General features: G+C 42.9%; 3 protein-coding genes across 3 annotated transcripts; 1 reads left to right on the plus strand and 2 right to left on the minus strand.

Moving 5' to 3' along the window:
• The first annotated feature begins 3,341 nt into the window (after positions 1 to 3,341).
• Positions 3,342 to 4,881, plus strand: LOC118241057 (zona pellucida sperm-binding protein 1-like). The gene is made up of 7 exons (XM_035524413.1): positions 3,342 to 3,350; positions 3,503 to 3,600; positions 3,679 to 3,836; positions 3,916 to 4,108; positions 4,185 to 4,332; positions 4,403 to 4,478; positions 4,563 to 4,881. The coding sequence occupies exons 1-7, from the start codon at positions 3,342 to 3,344 to the stop codon at positions 4,646 to 4,648; spliced, it is 768 nt and encodes a 255-aa protein (XP_035380306.1). The 3' UTR covers positions 4,649 to 4,881.
• A 606-nt stretch (positions 4,882 to 5,487) lies between these two features.
• On the minus strand, positions 5,488 to 9,137 carry LOC113585376 (proline-rich receptor-like protein kinase PERK8). Its single transcript, XM_027022825.2, has 3 exons — positions 8,973 to 9,137; positions 6,243 to 6,510; positions 5,488 to 6,125 (listed from the first exon to the last, which is right to left on the minus strand). Exons 2-3 carry the CDS (start codon positions 6,458 to 6,460, stop codon positions 5,855 to 5,857), a joined length of 489 nt encoding a protein of 162 aa, XP_026878626.2. The 5' UTR covers positions 6,461 to 6,510; positions 8,973 to 9,137; the 3' UTR covers positions 5,488 to 5,854.
• A 3,193-nt stretch (positions 9,138 to 12,330) lies between these two features.
• LOC118241084 (zona pellucida sperm-binding protein 1-like) lies at positions 12,331 to 15,179 on the minus strand. The gene is made up of 8 exons (XM_035524810.1): positions 13,899 to 15,179; positions 13,636 to 13,820; positions 13,442 to 13,539; positions 13,206 to 13,363; positions 12,934 to 13,126; positions 12,710 to 12,857; positions 12,564 to 12,639; positions 12,331 to 12,479 (listed from the first exon to the last, which is right to left on the minus strand). Exons 1-8 carry the CDS (start codon positions 14,206 to 14,208, stop codon positions 12,394 to 12,396), a joined length of 1,254 nt encoding a protein of 417 aa, XP_035380703.1. The 5' UTR covers positions 14,209 to 15,179; the 3' UTR covers positions 12,331 to 12,393.
• Positions 15,180 to 15,718: the final 539 nt, after the last annotated feature.

Raw genomic sequence — 15,718 nt, forward strand, 5'->3', positions numbered from 1 at the left:
CAAACACAATGTGTATAAGCACCACAAGGGAGAGCTGCAACATCCAGCTCAATTCTTAAGCCCAGTTTGTTCTCCTATTTACTAAATGTAGTGCACAAGGGAATAAAATGGCCTTTAATCCTTCAATAAAAGGGCAAGTGACAGTCCTTGTAATGAAATGCCGATTTTAATTATGCCTAGTTTGAGGTAAATTGTAGACATGAGTTTTAACTCTGAGGGTTATTGAGCATGTTTGACAACTCTACACTCTCCTTTTTTGTCAAAATGGAATCATGTTCTAATAGGGCAAATGTGAATTGCAACATAATCTCCCCAGACTGAACTATGGTTACAAAGTACTTTATTACAACCCCCCCTGACCCTTGCTAAAGCCTGATCACAAAGGCTCAAATATGATTAGCTGGATGTAAAAGCAGTTTATGGATAGCATCACCAAGCTCCACCCTACTTGGCTACTACAGAGAAGCCAATGTTCTATTAGGAAACTGCATACAGCTATGGGTGCTAAGAGACTACAGGAACAAAGCTCCACTCAAGAGGAATGAGCTATGCTCTGTTACTAATAGACATAACGGTGTCTGCTTCATTACCTCGTACACTCAACACTTGCTATGCTCAATTTGAGGCAAAGCATATCTACCTGCTAAGAGACTTACCAAGTGTCACCTCATCCATGTGAACTGCAGCTTGCCTGAAAAAAATGGAAGATGACATGTCTCACACACTAATTTAACATCTACAGTACCTAAAATCACCATGTGGAAGTGCTAAAATAGGCCTGAATGGAGCACAGGATGTGAGTTTCTCCTGATCTAATTTGAGGAGTATTAGAATGATTTGCCTGCGGTCTGAACATAGCCTTTGACTTTCCAAACTGAATAAGGAAGCCTGTCAAGTCAAATACTATGTTCAGACTATAGGCAAATCAGATTTGCTTCTCAAATCAGAACTTTTGAAATGATTATCCACACTGTTCTTTTCAAGTGATCAGATTGGATTTGTACCCTGATGTAGGTTAATTTAGATTTTTTTTTACTTTGGCACTGCATGCACGACCTCTGGAAACACATTTTCATACTGTGACATATTTCATGGTAAATGGTGCATAATGCTTTTGCATGAATTTTGATGCTCTTCTCGAATCCCAGCACTTTCATCACTCTGGAAATGACATCAGTAGTGTTTGAAATATTGTAAGTGATGCAGCTTTGAAGTCTAATGTGAGTGGGCAGTGCTGGCTCAGTGGTTAAAGTACTTGACTTGTAATCAAAAGGATGCCAGTTCAAGCACCACCACTGCCAGGTTGCCACTGTTGGGCCCCTGAGCAACACCCTTAACTCACAGTTGCTCAAGATGTATTCAGCCATAATTGTAAGTTGCTTTGGATAAAAGCATCAGGTAAATGCCCTCAACATCTGAAACATTAACTTATGGTAGTATATTCCTCTCTGTTCTACCTACCTTCCCTCTCCTTGGAAGGCTCTTGGAGTCCTGTTGATGTTATACAGCCTCTGGCATTCCAGGATCCATGTATGAGGCATTGGATCATAGGCATTCTTGTAGTCAATCCAGGTAGTGCATGGGTTTTTCTACCTGGTCTTATAGTCTCAAGGGACTATTTAATCCATCATCTGTTTTCATGCTGTTACCTTGCCACCAAAAGTACACTTTGGATGCAGGATACTGTATCTTGTTTATGTTCAAGTATCACCATTGCTGTGGTGTACATTAGCGGGTTGGTGTCAGTGATGGAAACAGTAGTAATTATCCATAGTGCTACATTCACATCTTTCAGAAACCTTTCAGGTAATTCACCCAGTCTTGGTAATTTGCTATGATTGGTGGCCAGCTAAGCAAGGATCTTCAATCTCGGGTCAGCAGCTTTGATGTTGGGCTTGGTGTATTGGGTCTTCCCCCTACAATCTTGGCTAGACTGTGGCACTGTATACGAAAGGCCAGAGCTGTCTTTTCTTCCTAAAACAAACATGTATAATAAGATGATATGTTTTTATTAGTTGAATGTGCCCAGTGTCCTCTGCTATGCAGTGGTCTGCTGAGGCAGCTAAACATCTGTATAAGCTGATTGGGAAACCCAGCTCTATCAGAGGACTGACGTGGACAGTAACAGAGTGGAGGTTGGTGGACTGATTCCATCAAGGTGCTCTAGGAAGCATTACTGGAGCTCTTTTCTGCCAGCTGCTATTTGGCTCCACAACACCTCCCCCCAACACAATACTCCCAGCCTCACAGAATGAACAATACGCAGCAAACAGGCCATAAAGCATATAAACAATAAAAATCTTTAATACACACAGCACTGTTGTACCCTTGAAAAGGGAACATAATAAATGAGTAGTTTCCCATCGACATCTATATTGTGATTTATAAGAATTTCTCCTACTGGCCATTGACCCTTATAAGCAACTGAATGCACATATTTTCAACCATATCAAGGAGTACATGACATAATTTTTCAGTAAAAATGGATAAGTCTACTGAAATAAATTATACCCAATATGAATTGCAATTTATTTACCTGACAAAAATAAAAGGAGAAAAGTTGTAGGGGGAAAAGGTGCAGAGCAGGGGTAGGCTTGTTTGAAACATTAGAAACTGGGTCTCCATCTGTAGAATATCTCTTGATGCAATGCCAACCCTTTCATCAACTAGATTTAAGAAAATTTTATCTAGATATAATTGACCGTGATTATATAACTCTCTCCAATGATACTACCAACACATTACATTTCCAAAGTTAGAGGAACATGTACATGAAAAAACAACCCTCCATTCGGTATTGCTTTTATCACCTCCAGGATGGACTACTGAAATAAACCAGTTTCCAGTGCTGAGGTCCTTGATAAACAAAGGCACATGCCAGACTTTTTGAGATTCCAAACTGAATTAAGAGAACAGTCCAAACAAAGTTACTACTAATGTGTGAATGCAACAAACATGATGACACATGGCTGGAACCTAATTGATGGCTTAGCAAGTAAGAAGAGGGATTGTTCAGTGGTGGCATTTTTCCAGACAAAAAACAACTTAAAACTCTTTCATAGCTTTGGAGATAAAGAAGGCTTTTTAGAAACTCTTACAAAACTGGCATTCTTAGAGCTATAAATATTATATGTAAAGCTGAGTGTAAATCACTGAGATTAATCGGTTTTGAATAGAAGTGTGAACATGGAACGCAGTTCATGATTGCACACAGCTGGTACATTATTAACAGATAATAAAGTAGAAGGAGGGCTGTTCAGAATCAGGAGAAAAGGCACAATTAAAAAAGGTCACTGTGGAGAAAAAAAAGGTTACTTGCAGGTTTCTGCAATTTTGATACCATGGCAAGAGTCTGGGTCACTATTGCACTTGTGGGGCTTTGTGTTTTCTTAACATGTTGGTGCAGTGAAGCTGCATCCACAGGGAGTTTACAAGGGTCTAAACAACTACTCCTGAATTCTCAGTAAATGCTGCTTTACTACCCCCCCCCCCCTCCTTCCAGGAGCTGGGTGCACATCTGGTTTATGAGAACAAGATGACCTCTTCCTATGAGGTTGGGATGGGGCCCCTTGGAGCCATCACAAGAGACAGCTACTATGAGTGAGTTGACCATGACTTACTTGCATGGCACAGGTTCATGTGGGGTTTGTGCTGATCACCTTGTATTTCTCTTGCAAGGCTCTACTTCCAGTGTGGATATTATGCCATGAGCATTGGGGCGCTGACCATTCGGCATTATGCCAACGATCCTCCTCTACCTGTAGTTGCTCCTGGACCCCTCAGGGTAGAACTAAGAATAGGAAATGGTCAGTGTGCCACAAAGGGGTGTGTGGAAGGTGAGGTATCTTGATTCTGGATACTACATTATTTTAGCTTTTGAAGGCCTTCTAAACAACTGTGCTTGTTTACCAACAGTACAGGCAGCCTACACTTCCTACTACAAGGACACAGATTACCCTGTAGTTAAGGTGCTGAGGGAGCCGGTCTATGTGGAAGTGCGCATCCTGGAGAGGTCTGACCCAAATATTGTCCTGACTCTGGGACACTGCTGGGCAACCTCTTCCCCTAACCCCTTCAGCGTTCCCCAGTGGGACCTTCTAGTGAATGGGTAGGTTCTAATATTGTCTACCGTGTGTAATCCAGTATTCCAGTACAGGCTGAGGCTGACCTGCTGTATTCCAAAGGTGCCCCTACAAGGATGACCGCTACCTGACTACTCTGGTTCCAGTTGAGAGGTCTCCTGCGGTTCCGTTCCCTACCCATTACAAGCGCTTTGTCCTCAAGATGTTCGCCTTTGTGGATACTACCTCTATGGCTCCTTTGCACAACCAGGTAATGGCTTGATGCTTCCATTTCTACAAGCCAATGATTGGCCCTTGCTTAGCTTTTACTTTGTTCCTAGGTCTACATCCACTGCAGTACAGCTGTGTGCCATCCAAGTGCAACAGAGACCTGTGAACCAAGCTGCAGCAGACAAAGTAAGTAGAATCCTCAGTGCAGGTCCCTTGTCTCCTCCTTGACATGGACTGAATGGGTTTCCTTTCTCCTTTTCTGCTCACCAGGGAGACATGTACCAGAAGAAAGGGAGGCTCCTCCTGAATCAGCTGTGGTGTCCAGTGGGGGAGTTGTCTTTATAGAAATGGCCTAAAGCCTAACTGGCTTCAAATCCTAATGGAATAAAAGACTTCTCAAGTGACTTGTGGAGTCTTTGCTGTACTCTGCTAGCTTCCCTACTTCCTTCTGTAGGGGGTGTGTACCTAGTTGACCCTTAATTGGCAGAATGACCAGCTCAAGGTATTCTTTCTTAGGAGTGCTTCTCATGAAAACGATGAGGTTGTTTACCTCCCAGGGACTTTGCAGTCCTGCTGTTGGGTCTCTCAGGATAAGGTTGCCTAAATGTAGGTAGCTAGCCTTGCTTACAAAAGCCTCTGGCCCTTGCCATACTGGGATGGGTTTGGCTTTTTTTTTTTTTTTTTTTTTTTTGCCCAAAGCTGAATATAAACAATCTGATCTGGAGGTGGCCAATTTATTTTTCCCTTAGTGTATTTGGCTGTAGATTATGCCTTATACAACTGGTTTCACTGTTACAGGGTGTCTTAACTTGATTTGCTGTGTTGGTAGTTCATGTCACTATTAATAGACAAGCCCCTCTCACTTTACAGTGATCTGTACAGAGATACTAATGTGTGCTACACTTGTTAAGGGTGTGATTATTTATAAATCTGAAGTGGTCAATGCTTTCCACTTTTACATGTTTATTTCTATCAATACAGATTTGAGTTAACATGGGTGCACATTTTACAGTAGGGTAAAACCTAAGCAAGCAGCAACATGTCAAAGAACAAATTCAGCTTTTCTGAAGCCAAAATTGGTCACATGCCATGCATGCTGTATGGAAGTTGCTATGGTTAAACGCTTGAAGGTAGGTAGCTCTACATGAACGCACATGTAGAGTGTAACGGTGAGCGGTAAGGAGGTGGACGCAGGTGCGGAGAAGAGCAACATTTATTCAGGGCAAAGCCAGAGTCAAACTACCAATCTGGGGATACACGATTAACAAAGAGGAAGCAGGCTCTAACAAGATGCTAGGAAACACAAAGGCACGGAGTACAAACTTTAAACACAATGATTCAAATATGCATGCACGGGGTCAATGAACAGCTCAAACTAAGGGAAAACCAGGCAACAGAGAAGGCAAAAACAATAAGGGAGCAGGCAACAACAGAGACACAGGAGGCACACGGGAGACAGGCCAGGGAAGGATGGGCAGGAAACATGAAGCCTGTGAAACAGGACGTAGATCTGCGAAAACAGGCAACATGGCATTGGCAGCCATTTGAGGCACAGAAGAACTTCAAAGAGCAACCACTGGGAGAAGTCTGGCACAAGGCACGGGGACAGGCCTGGCATGAGGCATGGGAGCTTGTGGTGTGGCTTCTTCCACTCCAGGAACAGGAACTGGCGGGTCCGGGGACGCAGCTGTGGTGTTCAGTGGCGGCCGGTCCGGAGGCGTGGTTACAGGAACAGACCTGGTAACAGAACGGTTGGCGTCTCTCACGCCGGGAACAGGACCAGGATCAGGACGAGCGGCTTGCAGGATAGCCACAGGCACAGGTGGGGTGACCCTGGAGGAAAACACAGACGCAGAACCTTCTCAGTGGCTCCCAAGGCTCACCGATAGGGAGCTCGCAGTTGTGCTTTAGTGCACATTGATTGCCGGTGCATTCACTCCGCCTACTCACATCTTGTGCTGCAGGCTGCTCGCCCCTGCAGCATTGGTCAAGACGGGCAGACTCTTGGTGCTTACTTGGGATCTCGTCATCAAAATAAACGTAATCCTGCTTTTTCCAGGAACCTCGAGATGCCCATGTACCCGCAACGCCAGAGGATTTGCTGTCTCTGGTTTGGTGACGCTGAGACATAACGAACTCTGATGGTGTGGAAACAGCCAGAGCTTCATTCCAGCGGAACAACCACCTCCCAGAGTCTCGCTCTCCTGCTGCGTGAGACCTGTGAACCAAGTTGCACCATACAAAGTAGAATCCTTAGTGCAGGTCCCTTGTCTCCACCTTGACACAGACTGACTGGGTTTCCTTTTTCCTTTTTTGGCTCACCAGGGAGACATGTAAGAGAAGAAAGGGAGGCTCATCCTGAATCAGCTGTGGTGTCCAGTGGGGAAGTTGACTTTATAGAAATGGCCTAATGACCAAGGGGCTTCAAATGCTTTTTCAGATGCTTTGTGAAGTTTTTGCTGGGTGGGAACATGTCTATGTAATTAACCAGTTGCATGCTGCGGTTAGATATGAATAAAAAATGTCTCTTACGTGCTCAGATATATTGCTCCTTTTTAGTGTTTTTATATTTATCTACATGATTGGGATTGTGGGTTATGATACAATCATAATATGGATTCACATCAAACATAGGGGTGAGTGGAAATTATTTGAATGTTTCAGCATGAGTGCAACAGGTAGCAATGCAGCAAGCAGCAATACACACATTAGTCAAAGTCCAGCAGTGCAGTCATTTAGAATTGGACATTCGTGGCCAAGTTTTGAGACTAGCACAAAACCAAACTTTCACAGGGTTTGCTGCTTCAGTTTATATGGTGGCAATTTGCATGAACTCTAGCTTGTGAAGAGTGATCAGATGAATTGCAATTCATTGCAAAGCCATTCCTTGCCATGAAAATGAACAAAAATTATTGCATTTCAGCCCTGCCACAAAATTCCCTGCTAACATCATTTCAGTGATCTTGTTGGCTATGGAGAAAATGTTAACAAGGACAAGGCAGCTGATATCACTCAGTCATGCTGATTAGAAGGGCACACTGGCTGCTTTAAAAGGGTGGTGGTGCTCAAAGTTTTCTTCTGTTAACCACGATTACCTCCAAGGTAAGACATGCAGTCTTCGTTGCATTGGATCAAAAGGGCTTCACAGGCAACGATGCTGCTGCTTGTAAGATAGCACCTAAATCAACCATTTATTGAATCATCAAGAACTTCAAGGATAGAGGTTCAGTTGCAGTGAAGAAGGCTTCAGGATGTCCAAGAAAGTGAAGCAAGTGCCAGGACCATCTCCTAAAGAGAATGCAGCTACAGGATCAGGTCACAACCAGTGCAAAGCTTGTTCAGGAATGGCAGAAGGCAGGTGTGAGTGCATCTGTACGTACAGAGAGGTGATGTTTTATCTATCTAAGAAAAACATCAAGGACAGACTGACATTCTGCAGGAAGTACAGGGATTGGACTGTAGAGGACTGGGGTAAAGGTATTTTCTCTGATGAAGCCCCCTTCAGACTGTTTATGACATCTGGACAAATGATTGTCCGGAGAAGAAAAGGTGAGCGCTACCACCAACTGTGCTATGCCAACAGTGAGGCATCCTGAGACCATTCATGTGTGGGGTTGCTTCTCATCCAAGGGAGTGAGCATTGCCATGATCAATGAAGGGTATCAAAACACTCTCCAAGAGCAACTTCTCTCAATGATCCAGGAGCAATTTGGGGATGACCAATGCTTTTTTTCTGCAAGACAGAGTACCATGTCACAAGGCAAAAGTAATAACCAAATGGCTCGGTGAAGAAAACATTGAAATTTTGGGTCCATGGCCAAGAATCTCCCCAGATCTTAATCCCACTGAGAACCTGTGGTCAATCCTTAAAAAGAGGGCAGACAAACAAAACACAGAAATTGTGATCAACTCCAAGCACTGATTAGGCAAGAATGGGTTGCCATCAGTTAAGATTTTGCCCAGAAGCGGATATCCAACATGCCAAGGCAAATTGCAGAAGTCTTAAAAAAGAAAGGTCAACACTGCAAATATCAAGTCATTGCTTAAACTGGATGTACTTGTCAAAGTTTAAAAAAAAAAACGTATAAAATGCTTATAACTGTACTTCACTATACCATATAAACATCTGACAAAAGGATCTAAAAAAAAACCCCCCTGAGTCAGTAAAATTTGTGAAAAACAAAATTTGTAAATCTCAAAACCTTTTGGCCACGACTGTAGTTAGTGAAGTTCAACCAGTTTTCAACAACAAAAGTGGAGTTTCGAATCAGCGTGGACAATAAACCAGAATCAGAAAAAAGAGGAAGACACGAAGCAAAAAGTAAAACAAAGCAGCAGCTAAAACGTGTGCACCGTACATGCGTGCCGGAAGCAGAGATTTTTGTTGATGTGCCTTTGTTCTGACTCTTTTAGTATCAGTCTATCGTTGCGTCCCAATTAAGTACTACACACTAATAATATGAGGTGTACACAATAAAATAGTACAAATTTGGAGCGTTAAAACACAAAATATTAACGTACTACTTCGTTTCGTGCTATCAGGAAGTGCTACTACTATGCCAACATACGTAATTGTAAGAGAACTTATTTACTTTCATTTAAAAAATGGAAATGAACTATACTTTTCATCCGTACTGCTTTATGACAAAGACGTGTAAGAGTGCTGCTTTATTTACTAACCTTACGTGTAAGTTCCAGTTTTCTTTTTTGACAGTTGTTTTTCTGTGAATTAAACCGCAGCAAGTTTACCACAGCAAACAGTGATGTTTCACATGGAGGGTCTACACTGACGTTACCATCTTAATACGCCCCCTCTGTGGGACTGAGCAGCAAAACATTTACAACATAGCTGCGTTTAAGGAAAACAGCGAAACCGGAATGAAAGGCAGTTGGGCTTCACAGCGACCCGTCCAAATTACCATTAGAATAAATAGTCCACGGACATCACCGTGTGGCCAGGAATCGGGTTTCCTGACGTTTACCTGTAGCCTACCTGATTATATGTAGAATGCCTGGTTTTGATACCGGGACATACGTTAGCAAAGCCTGAAGGCGCACAAAACCATGATGCTTGGTTAAACTGGATATTCGTATTTCAGTTGTCATTTTAAAAGTTTTAATTCAAATGAACAGTTATTAACACTATTAATATCACCATCATTATTATTAAACATACTTATAATTAAACCAAAAAATTCTATTGTTTTTACATTTTGTTTTAATCTCACTTAACAAATGTGTCTAAAAGCAGGAGTCTCTCTCCCTCCCCCAGATGTGAGCCGTGTGCTAGAGTACATGTTCTGCTGTATGTGTATGTACATAATTACTGATTGTAGGGAGCGGTACCTGTTGGTTTGGGATCAGGGTTATTTTCTGTTTATTGTCAGGGAGTTGGTGTAGGATTGTATTTTATTTTTGTCTTGTGGGGTGTAGTTAGTTATGTATTTGTAGTGTGGGTTTTGTTTATGTGGCATTCAAACTGCTGAAGCTCTATTCAGTGTGTGTATATATATATATATATATATATATATAAGTGTATTGACGGTTCTTATCTAACCCATCAAGTCCCATCTCACCTGCTGCCCCACTGTTTAGTCCTTCCACACACCACTCCACTACTAATCTTTCATCACTATATCGCCGTTGCTGACTCGCCGCCTAGATATTGTTGTAACAATGGATATTAAAGACATTCTTCATTTGTTTGATATATTCAGTTCAAGTTCAAGAGGTTTTATTGTCATTTCAGCTATATACAAGTACACAACAAAAATGAGAATGTTCCTCCAGGATCATGGTGCAACATAAAAACAACAGTGCAAAAGACAACATGCTACACAAGTGCAAACAGTGCAATATAGTGGAAAATGTCATTAAATAAACATTAAATAAACAATAATAAATACAGGACAGGACAAATACAAAATACAAAATGAGTAGACAGTGCAATTTAGTACAGTACACAGTACTGGGCATATGTAAAGCGAGTTGTGCATAGCAATCAGTGACATGCTACCCTTAACATAGCAGCTGCTCCCAAGTGCTGCTCCCAATCCGGACAATCCAGACAAACTGAAGTCTACCAGTCAAGAAATCCAGGATCCAGTTGCAGAGGGATGTGTTCAAGCCCAGTAAGCTCAACTTTCCAATCAGATGCTGAGGAAGAGTGGTGTTGAATGCTGAACTGAAGTCTATGAACAGCATTCTTACATAGGTGACCTTTTTATCCAGATGTGTGAGTGCCAGATGAAGTGTGGTAGAGATGGCATCATCTGTAGAGCGGTTGGGGCGGTACGCAAACTGCAGGGAGTCCAGAGAAAGGGGAAACTGGGTCTTGATGTGTCTCATGATGAGTCTCTCGAAGCACTTCATGATGGATGTGAGTGCGATGGGACAGTAGTCGTTGAGACATGACACCATGGGCTTCTTAGGCTTGGGGACGATGGTGGTGGTCTTGAAGCATGTTGGGACCACGGCACAGCTCAGAGAGATATTGAAGATGTCTGTCAGGACATCTGCAAGCTGGTCAGCACATTCTCTGAGCACACGACCTGGGATGGTGTCTGGTCCAGCAGCTTTCCGTGGTTTAACTCCACGCAGAGTACGCCTCACATCAGCCACAGCACCTGGTCATTTTGCAGAGGGAGGGACTTTTCTGCTGCAACGTTGTTCTGCGCTTCAAACCGTGCATAGAAGTCATTCAGTGCATCTGGGAGGATGGCATCACTGTCACAGGAAGGTGGTGTTTCCCTGTAGTTAGTAATGGCCCAAATGCCCTCCCATATGCACCGTGTGTCACCAGTGTCTTTGAAGTGTCCATGGATCCTCTGTGTGTGCGCACACAATTTGCTTCCCTGATTGCACGTGACAATTGGTTCTAGATTTTACAATAAAGCTCTATTTAACATAAGCTTCAGTTCACCACAAAAAGTACTTCCCTGGATAATCTGTCATGATCAATCCCTCCCAGTTGTGGTATTCCACGTTTTCCCTGTCTTGTTAGTTCCATTTTCTCCACCACTTGTTTGATTTAACACCTGTCCCTCATTTAATTGATTGGATTTAAGCTCTGCCTTGTTCCCTTAGTTTGAGCTGTTCATTGACCCCGTGCATGCATATTTGAATCATTGTGTTTAAAGTTTGTACTCCGTGCCTTTGTGTTTCCTAGCATCTTGTTAGAGCCTGCTTCCTCTTTGTTAATCGTGTATCCCCAGATTGGTAGTTTGACTCTGGCTTTGCCCTGAATAAATGTTGCTCTTCTCCGCACCTGCGTCCACCTCCTTACCGCTCACCGTTACACTCTACATGTGCGTTCATGTAGAGCTACCTACCTTCAAGCGTTTAACCATAGCAACTTCCATACAGCATGCATGGCATGTGACCAATTTTGGCTTCAGAAAAGCTGAATTTGTTCTTTGACATGTTGCTGCTTGCTTAGGTTTTACCCTACTGTAAAATGTGCACCCATGTTAACTCAAATCTGTATTGATAGAAATAAACATGTAAAAGTGGAAAGCATTGACCACTTCAGATTTATAAATAATCACACCCTTAACAAGTGTAGCACACATTAGTATCTCTGTACAGATCACTGTAAAGTGAGAGGGGCTTGTCTATTAATAGTGACATGAACTACCAACACAGCAAATCAAGTTAAGACACCCTGTAACAGTGAAACCAGTTGTATAAGGCATAATCTACAGCCAAATACACTAAGGGAAAAATAAATTGGCCACCTCCAGATCAGATTGTTTATATTCAGCTTTGGGCAAAAAAAAAAAAAAAAAAAAGCCAAACCCATCCCAGTATGGCAAGGGCCAGAGGCTTTTGTAAGCAAGGCTAGCTACCTACATTTAGGCAACCTTATCCTGAGAGACCCAACAGCAGGACTGCAAAGTCCCTGGGAGGTAAACAACCTCATCGTTTTCATGAGAAGCACTCCTAAGAAAGAATACCTTGAGCTGGTCATTCTGCCAATTAAGGGTCAACTAGGTACAAACCCACTACAGAAGGAAGTAGGGAAGCTAGCAGAGTACAGCAAAGACTCCACAAGTCACTTGAGAAGTCTTTTATTCCATTAGGATTTGAAGCCAGTTAGGCTTTAGGCCATTTCTATAAAGACAACTCCCCCACTGGACACCACAGCTGATTCAGGAGGAGCCTCCCTTTCTTCTGGTACATGTCTCCCTGGTGAGCAGAAAAGGAGAAAGGAAACCCATTCAGTCCATGTCAAGGAGGAGACAAGGGACCTGCACTGAGGATTCTACTTACTTTGTCTGCTGCAGCTTGGTTCACAGGTCTCTGTTGCACTTGGATGGCACACAGCTGTACTGCAGTGGATGTAGACCTAGGAACAAAGTAAAAGCTAAGCAAGGGCCAATCATTGGCTTGTAGAAATGGAAGCATCAAGCCATTACCTGGTTGTGCAAAGGAGCCATAGAGGTAGTATCCACAAAGGCGAACATCTTGAGGACAAAGCGCTTGTAATGGGTAGGGAACGGAACCGCAGGAGACCTCTCAACTGGAACCAGAGTAGTCAGGTAGCGGTCATCCTTGTAGGGGCACCTTTGGAATACAGCAGGTCAGCCTCAGCCTGTACTGGAATACTGGATTACACACGGTAGACAATATTAGAACCTACCCATTCACTAGAAGGTCCCACTGGGGAACGCTGAAGGGGTTAGGGGAAGAGGTTGCCCAGCAGTGTCCCAGAGTCAGGACAATATTTGGGTCAGACCTCTCCAGGATGCGCACTTCCACATAGACCGGCTCCCTCAGCACCTTAACTACAGGGTAATCTGTGTCCTTGTAGTAGGAAGTGTAGGCTGCCTGTACTGTTGGTAAACAAGCACAGTTGTTTAGAAGGCCTTCAAAAGCTAAAATAATGTAGTATCCAGAATCAAGATACCTCACCTTCCACACACCCCTTTGTGGCACACTGACCATTTCCTATTCTTAGTTCTACCCTGAGGGGTCCAGGAGCAACTACAGGTAGAGGAGGATCGTTGGCATAATGCCGAATGGTCAGCGCCCCAATGCTCATGGCATAATATCTACACTGGAAGTAGAGCCTTGCAAGAGAAATACAAGGTGATCAGCACAAACCCCACATGAACCTGTGCCATGCAAGTAAGTCATGGTCAACTCACTCATAGTAGCTGTCTCTTGTGATGGCTCCAAGGGGCCCCATCCCAACCTCATAGGAAGAGGTCATCTTGTTCTCATAAACCAGATGTGCACCCAGCTCCTGGAAGGAGGGGGGGGGGGGGGTAGTGAAGCAGCATTAACATGTTACATTAATTACATATCCAACCCAAAATAGAAGCCTCAAGCACCAACCAACCATCACATGGGTCCCACAGGCAGTTACAGGAAACTGGTAAATGGCAAACGCTGCATTTGAGTCAACTGGACCACAGGGTCCATTTTCTCCCAACAGGCTGACTGAATCCAGGCTCAGTCTGGGTAGTGTTGCATCCTTGGCCACCACCAACACAAACTGGCCATCCCTTGTGCACTGGACAGTCACTGGCATCAAGGAGAAAACCAGACAAGCTTAGTTCACAGTTTCAAAAGTAGCAAGGTGCAGTTGAAGCAAAGCCTTACCTGTTCTTCCATAATAGCAGTACTGCCCATCAAAACAGCAGTTTATAGCTTCACAATGGGTAGCATTTAAGCCAGGTTCACCACAAGCAATCTTGACAGACCCATCTACATTACATTTCTGAGAAGGCCCATTTGTGGTCAACTGTTGCTGTTGGCCATAAACCTGAGGAACATGTAGCTGCAGTAACTGAGAATTCAGGAGTAGTTGTTTAGACCCTTGTAAACTCCCTGTGGATGCAGCTTCACTACACCAACATGTTAAGAAAACACAAAGCCCCACAAGTGCAATAGTGACCCAGACTCTTGCCATGGTATCAAAATTGCAGAAACCTGCAAGTAACCTTTTTTTTCTCCACAGTGACCTTTTTTAATTGTGCCTTTTCTCCTGATTCTGAACAGCCCTCCTTCTACTTTATTATCTGTTAATAATGTACCAGCTGTGTGCAATCATGAACTGCGTTCCATGTTCACACTTCTATTCAAAACCGATTAATCTCAGTGATTTACACTCAGCTTTACATATAATATTTATAGCTCTAAGAATGCCAGTTTTGTAAGAGTTTCTAAAAAGCCTTCTTTATCTCCAAAGCTATGAAAGAGTTTTAAGTTGTTTTTTGTCTGGAAAAATGCCACCACTGAACAATCCCTCTTCTTACTTGCTAAGCCATCAATTAGGTTCCAGCCATGTGTCATCATGTTTGTTGCATTCACACATTAGTAGTAACTTTGTTTGGACTGTTCTCTTAATTCAGTTTGGAATCTCAAAAAGTCTGGCATGTGCCTTTGTTTATCAAGGACCTCAGCACTGGAAACTGGTTTATTTCAGTAGTCCATCCTGGAGGTGATAAAAGCAATACCGAATGGAGGGTTGTTTTTTCATGTACATGTTCCTCTAACTTTGGAAATGTAATGTGTTGGTAGTATCATTGGAGAGAGTTATATAATCACGGTCAATTATATCTAGATAAAATTTTCTTAAATCTAGTTGATGAAAGGGTTGGCATTGCATCAAGAGATATTCTACAGATGGAGACCCAGTTTCTAATGTTTCAAACAAGCCTACCCCTGCTCTGCACCTTTTCCCCCTACAACTTTTCTCCTTTTATTTTTGTCAGGTAAATAAATTGCAATTCATATTGGGTATAATTTATTTCAGTAGACTTATCCATTTTTACTGAAAAATTATGTCATGTACTCCTTGATATGGTTGAAAATATGTGCATTCAGTTGCTTATAAGGGTCAATGGCCAGTAGGAGAAATTCTTATAAATCACAATATAGATGTCGATGGGAAACTACTCATTTATTATGTTCCCTTTTCAAGGGTACAACAGTGCTGTGTGTATTAAAGATTTTTATTGTTTATATGCTTTATGGCCTGTTTGCTGCGTATTGTTCATTCTGTGAGGCTGGGAGTATTGTGTTGGGGGGAGGTGTTGTGGAGCCAAATAGCAGCTGGCAGAAAAGAGCTCCAGTAATGCTTCCTAGAGCACCTTGATGGAATCAGTCCACCAACCTCCACTCTGTTACTGTCCACGTCAGTCCTCTGATAGAGCTGGGTTTCCCAATCAGCTTATACAGATGTTTAGCTGCCTCAGCAGACCACTGCATAGCAGAGGACACTGGGCACATTCAACTAATAAAAACATATCATCTTATTATACATGTTTGTTTTAGGAAGAAAAGACAGCTCTGGCCTTTCGTATACAGTGCCACAGTCTAGCCAAGATTGTAGGGGGAAGACCCAATACACCAAGCCCAACATCAAAGCTGCTGACCCGAGATTGAAGATCCTTGCTTAGCTGGCCACCAATCATAGC

The sequence above is a fragment of the Electrophorus electricus genome, chromosome 3 (genome assembly GCF_013358815.1).
Source record: "Electrophorus electricus isolate fEleEle1 chromosome 3, fEleEle1.pri, whole genome shotgun sequence".
Lineage (NCBI taxonomy): Eukaryota > Metazoa > Chordata > Actinopteri > Gymnotiformes > Gymnotidae > Electrophorus > Electrophorus electricus.

Coding starts and splice junctions, on each gene's coding strand:
- LOC118241057 (XM_035524413.1), top strand. Junction 3,601..3,678: donor ACAAGAGACAGCTACTATGA/GTGAGTTGACCA, acceptor TTCTCTTGCAAG/GCTCTACTTCCAGTGTGGAT. Junction 4,109..4,184: donor TGGGACCTTCTAGTGAATGG/GTAGGTTCTAAT, acceptor TGTATTCCAAAG/GTGCCCCTACAAGGATGACC.
- LOC113585376 (XM_027022825.2), bottom strand. CDS start 6,460: ATGAAGCTCTGGCTGTTTCCACACCATCAGAGTTCGTTATGTCTCAGC. Junction 6,126..6,242: donor AGCAGCCTGCAGCACAAGAT/GTGAGTAGGCGG, acceptor GTTTTCCTCCAG/GGTCACCCCACCTGTGCCTG.
- LOC118241084 (XM_035524810.1), bottom strand. CDS start 14,208: ATGGCAAGAGTCTGGGTCACTATTGCACTTGTGGGGCTTTGTGTTTTC. Junction 13,364..13,441: donor ACAAGAGACAGCTACTATGA/GTGAGTTGACCA, acceptor TTCTCTTGCAAG/GCTCTACTTCCAGTGTAGAT. Junction 12,640..12,709: donor TGGCTCCTTTGCACAACCAG/GTAATGGCTTGA, acceptor CTTTGTTCCTAG/GTCTACATCCACTGCAGTAC.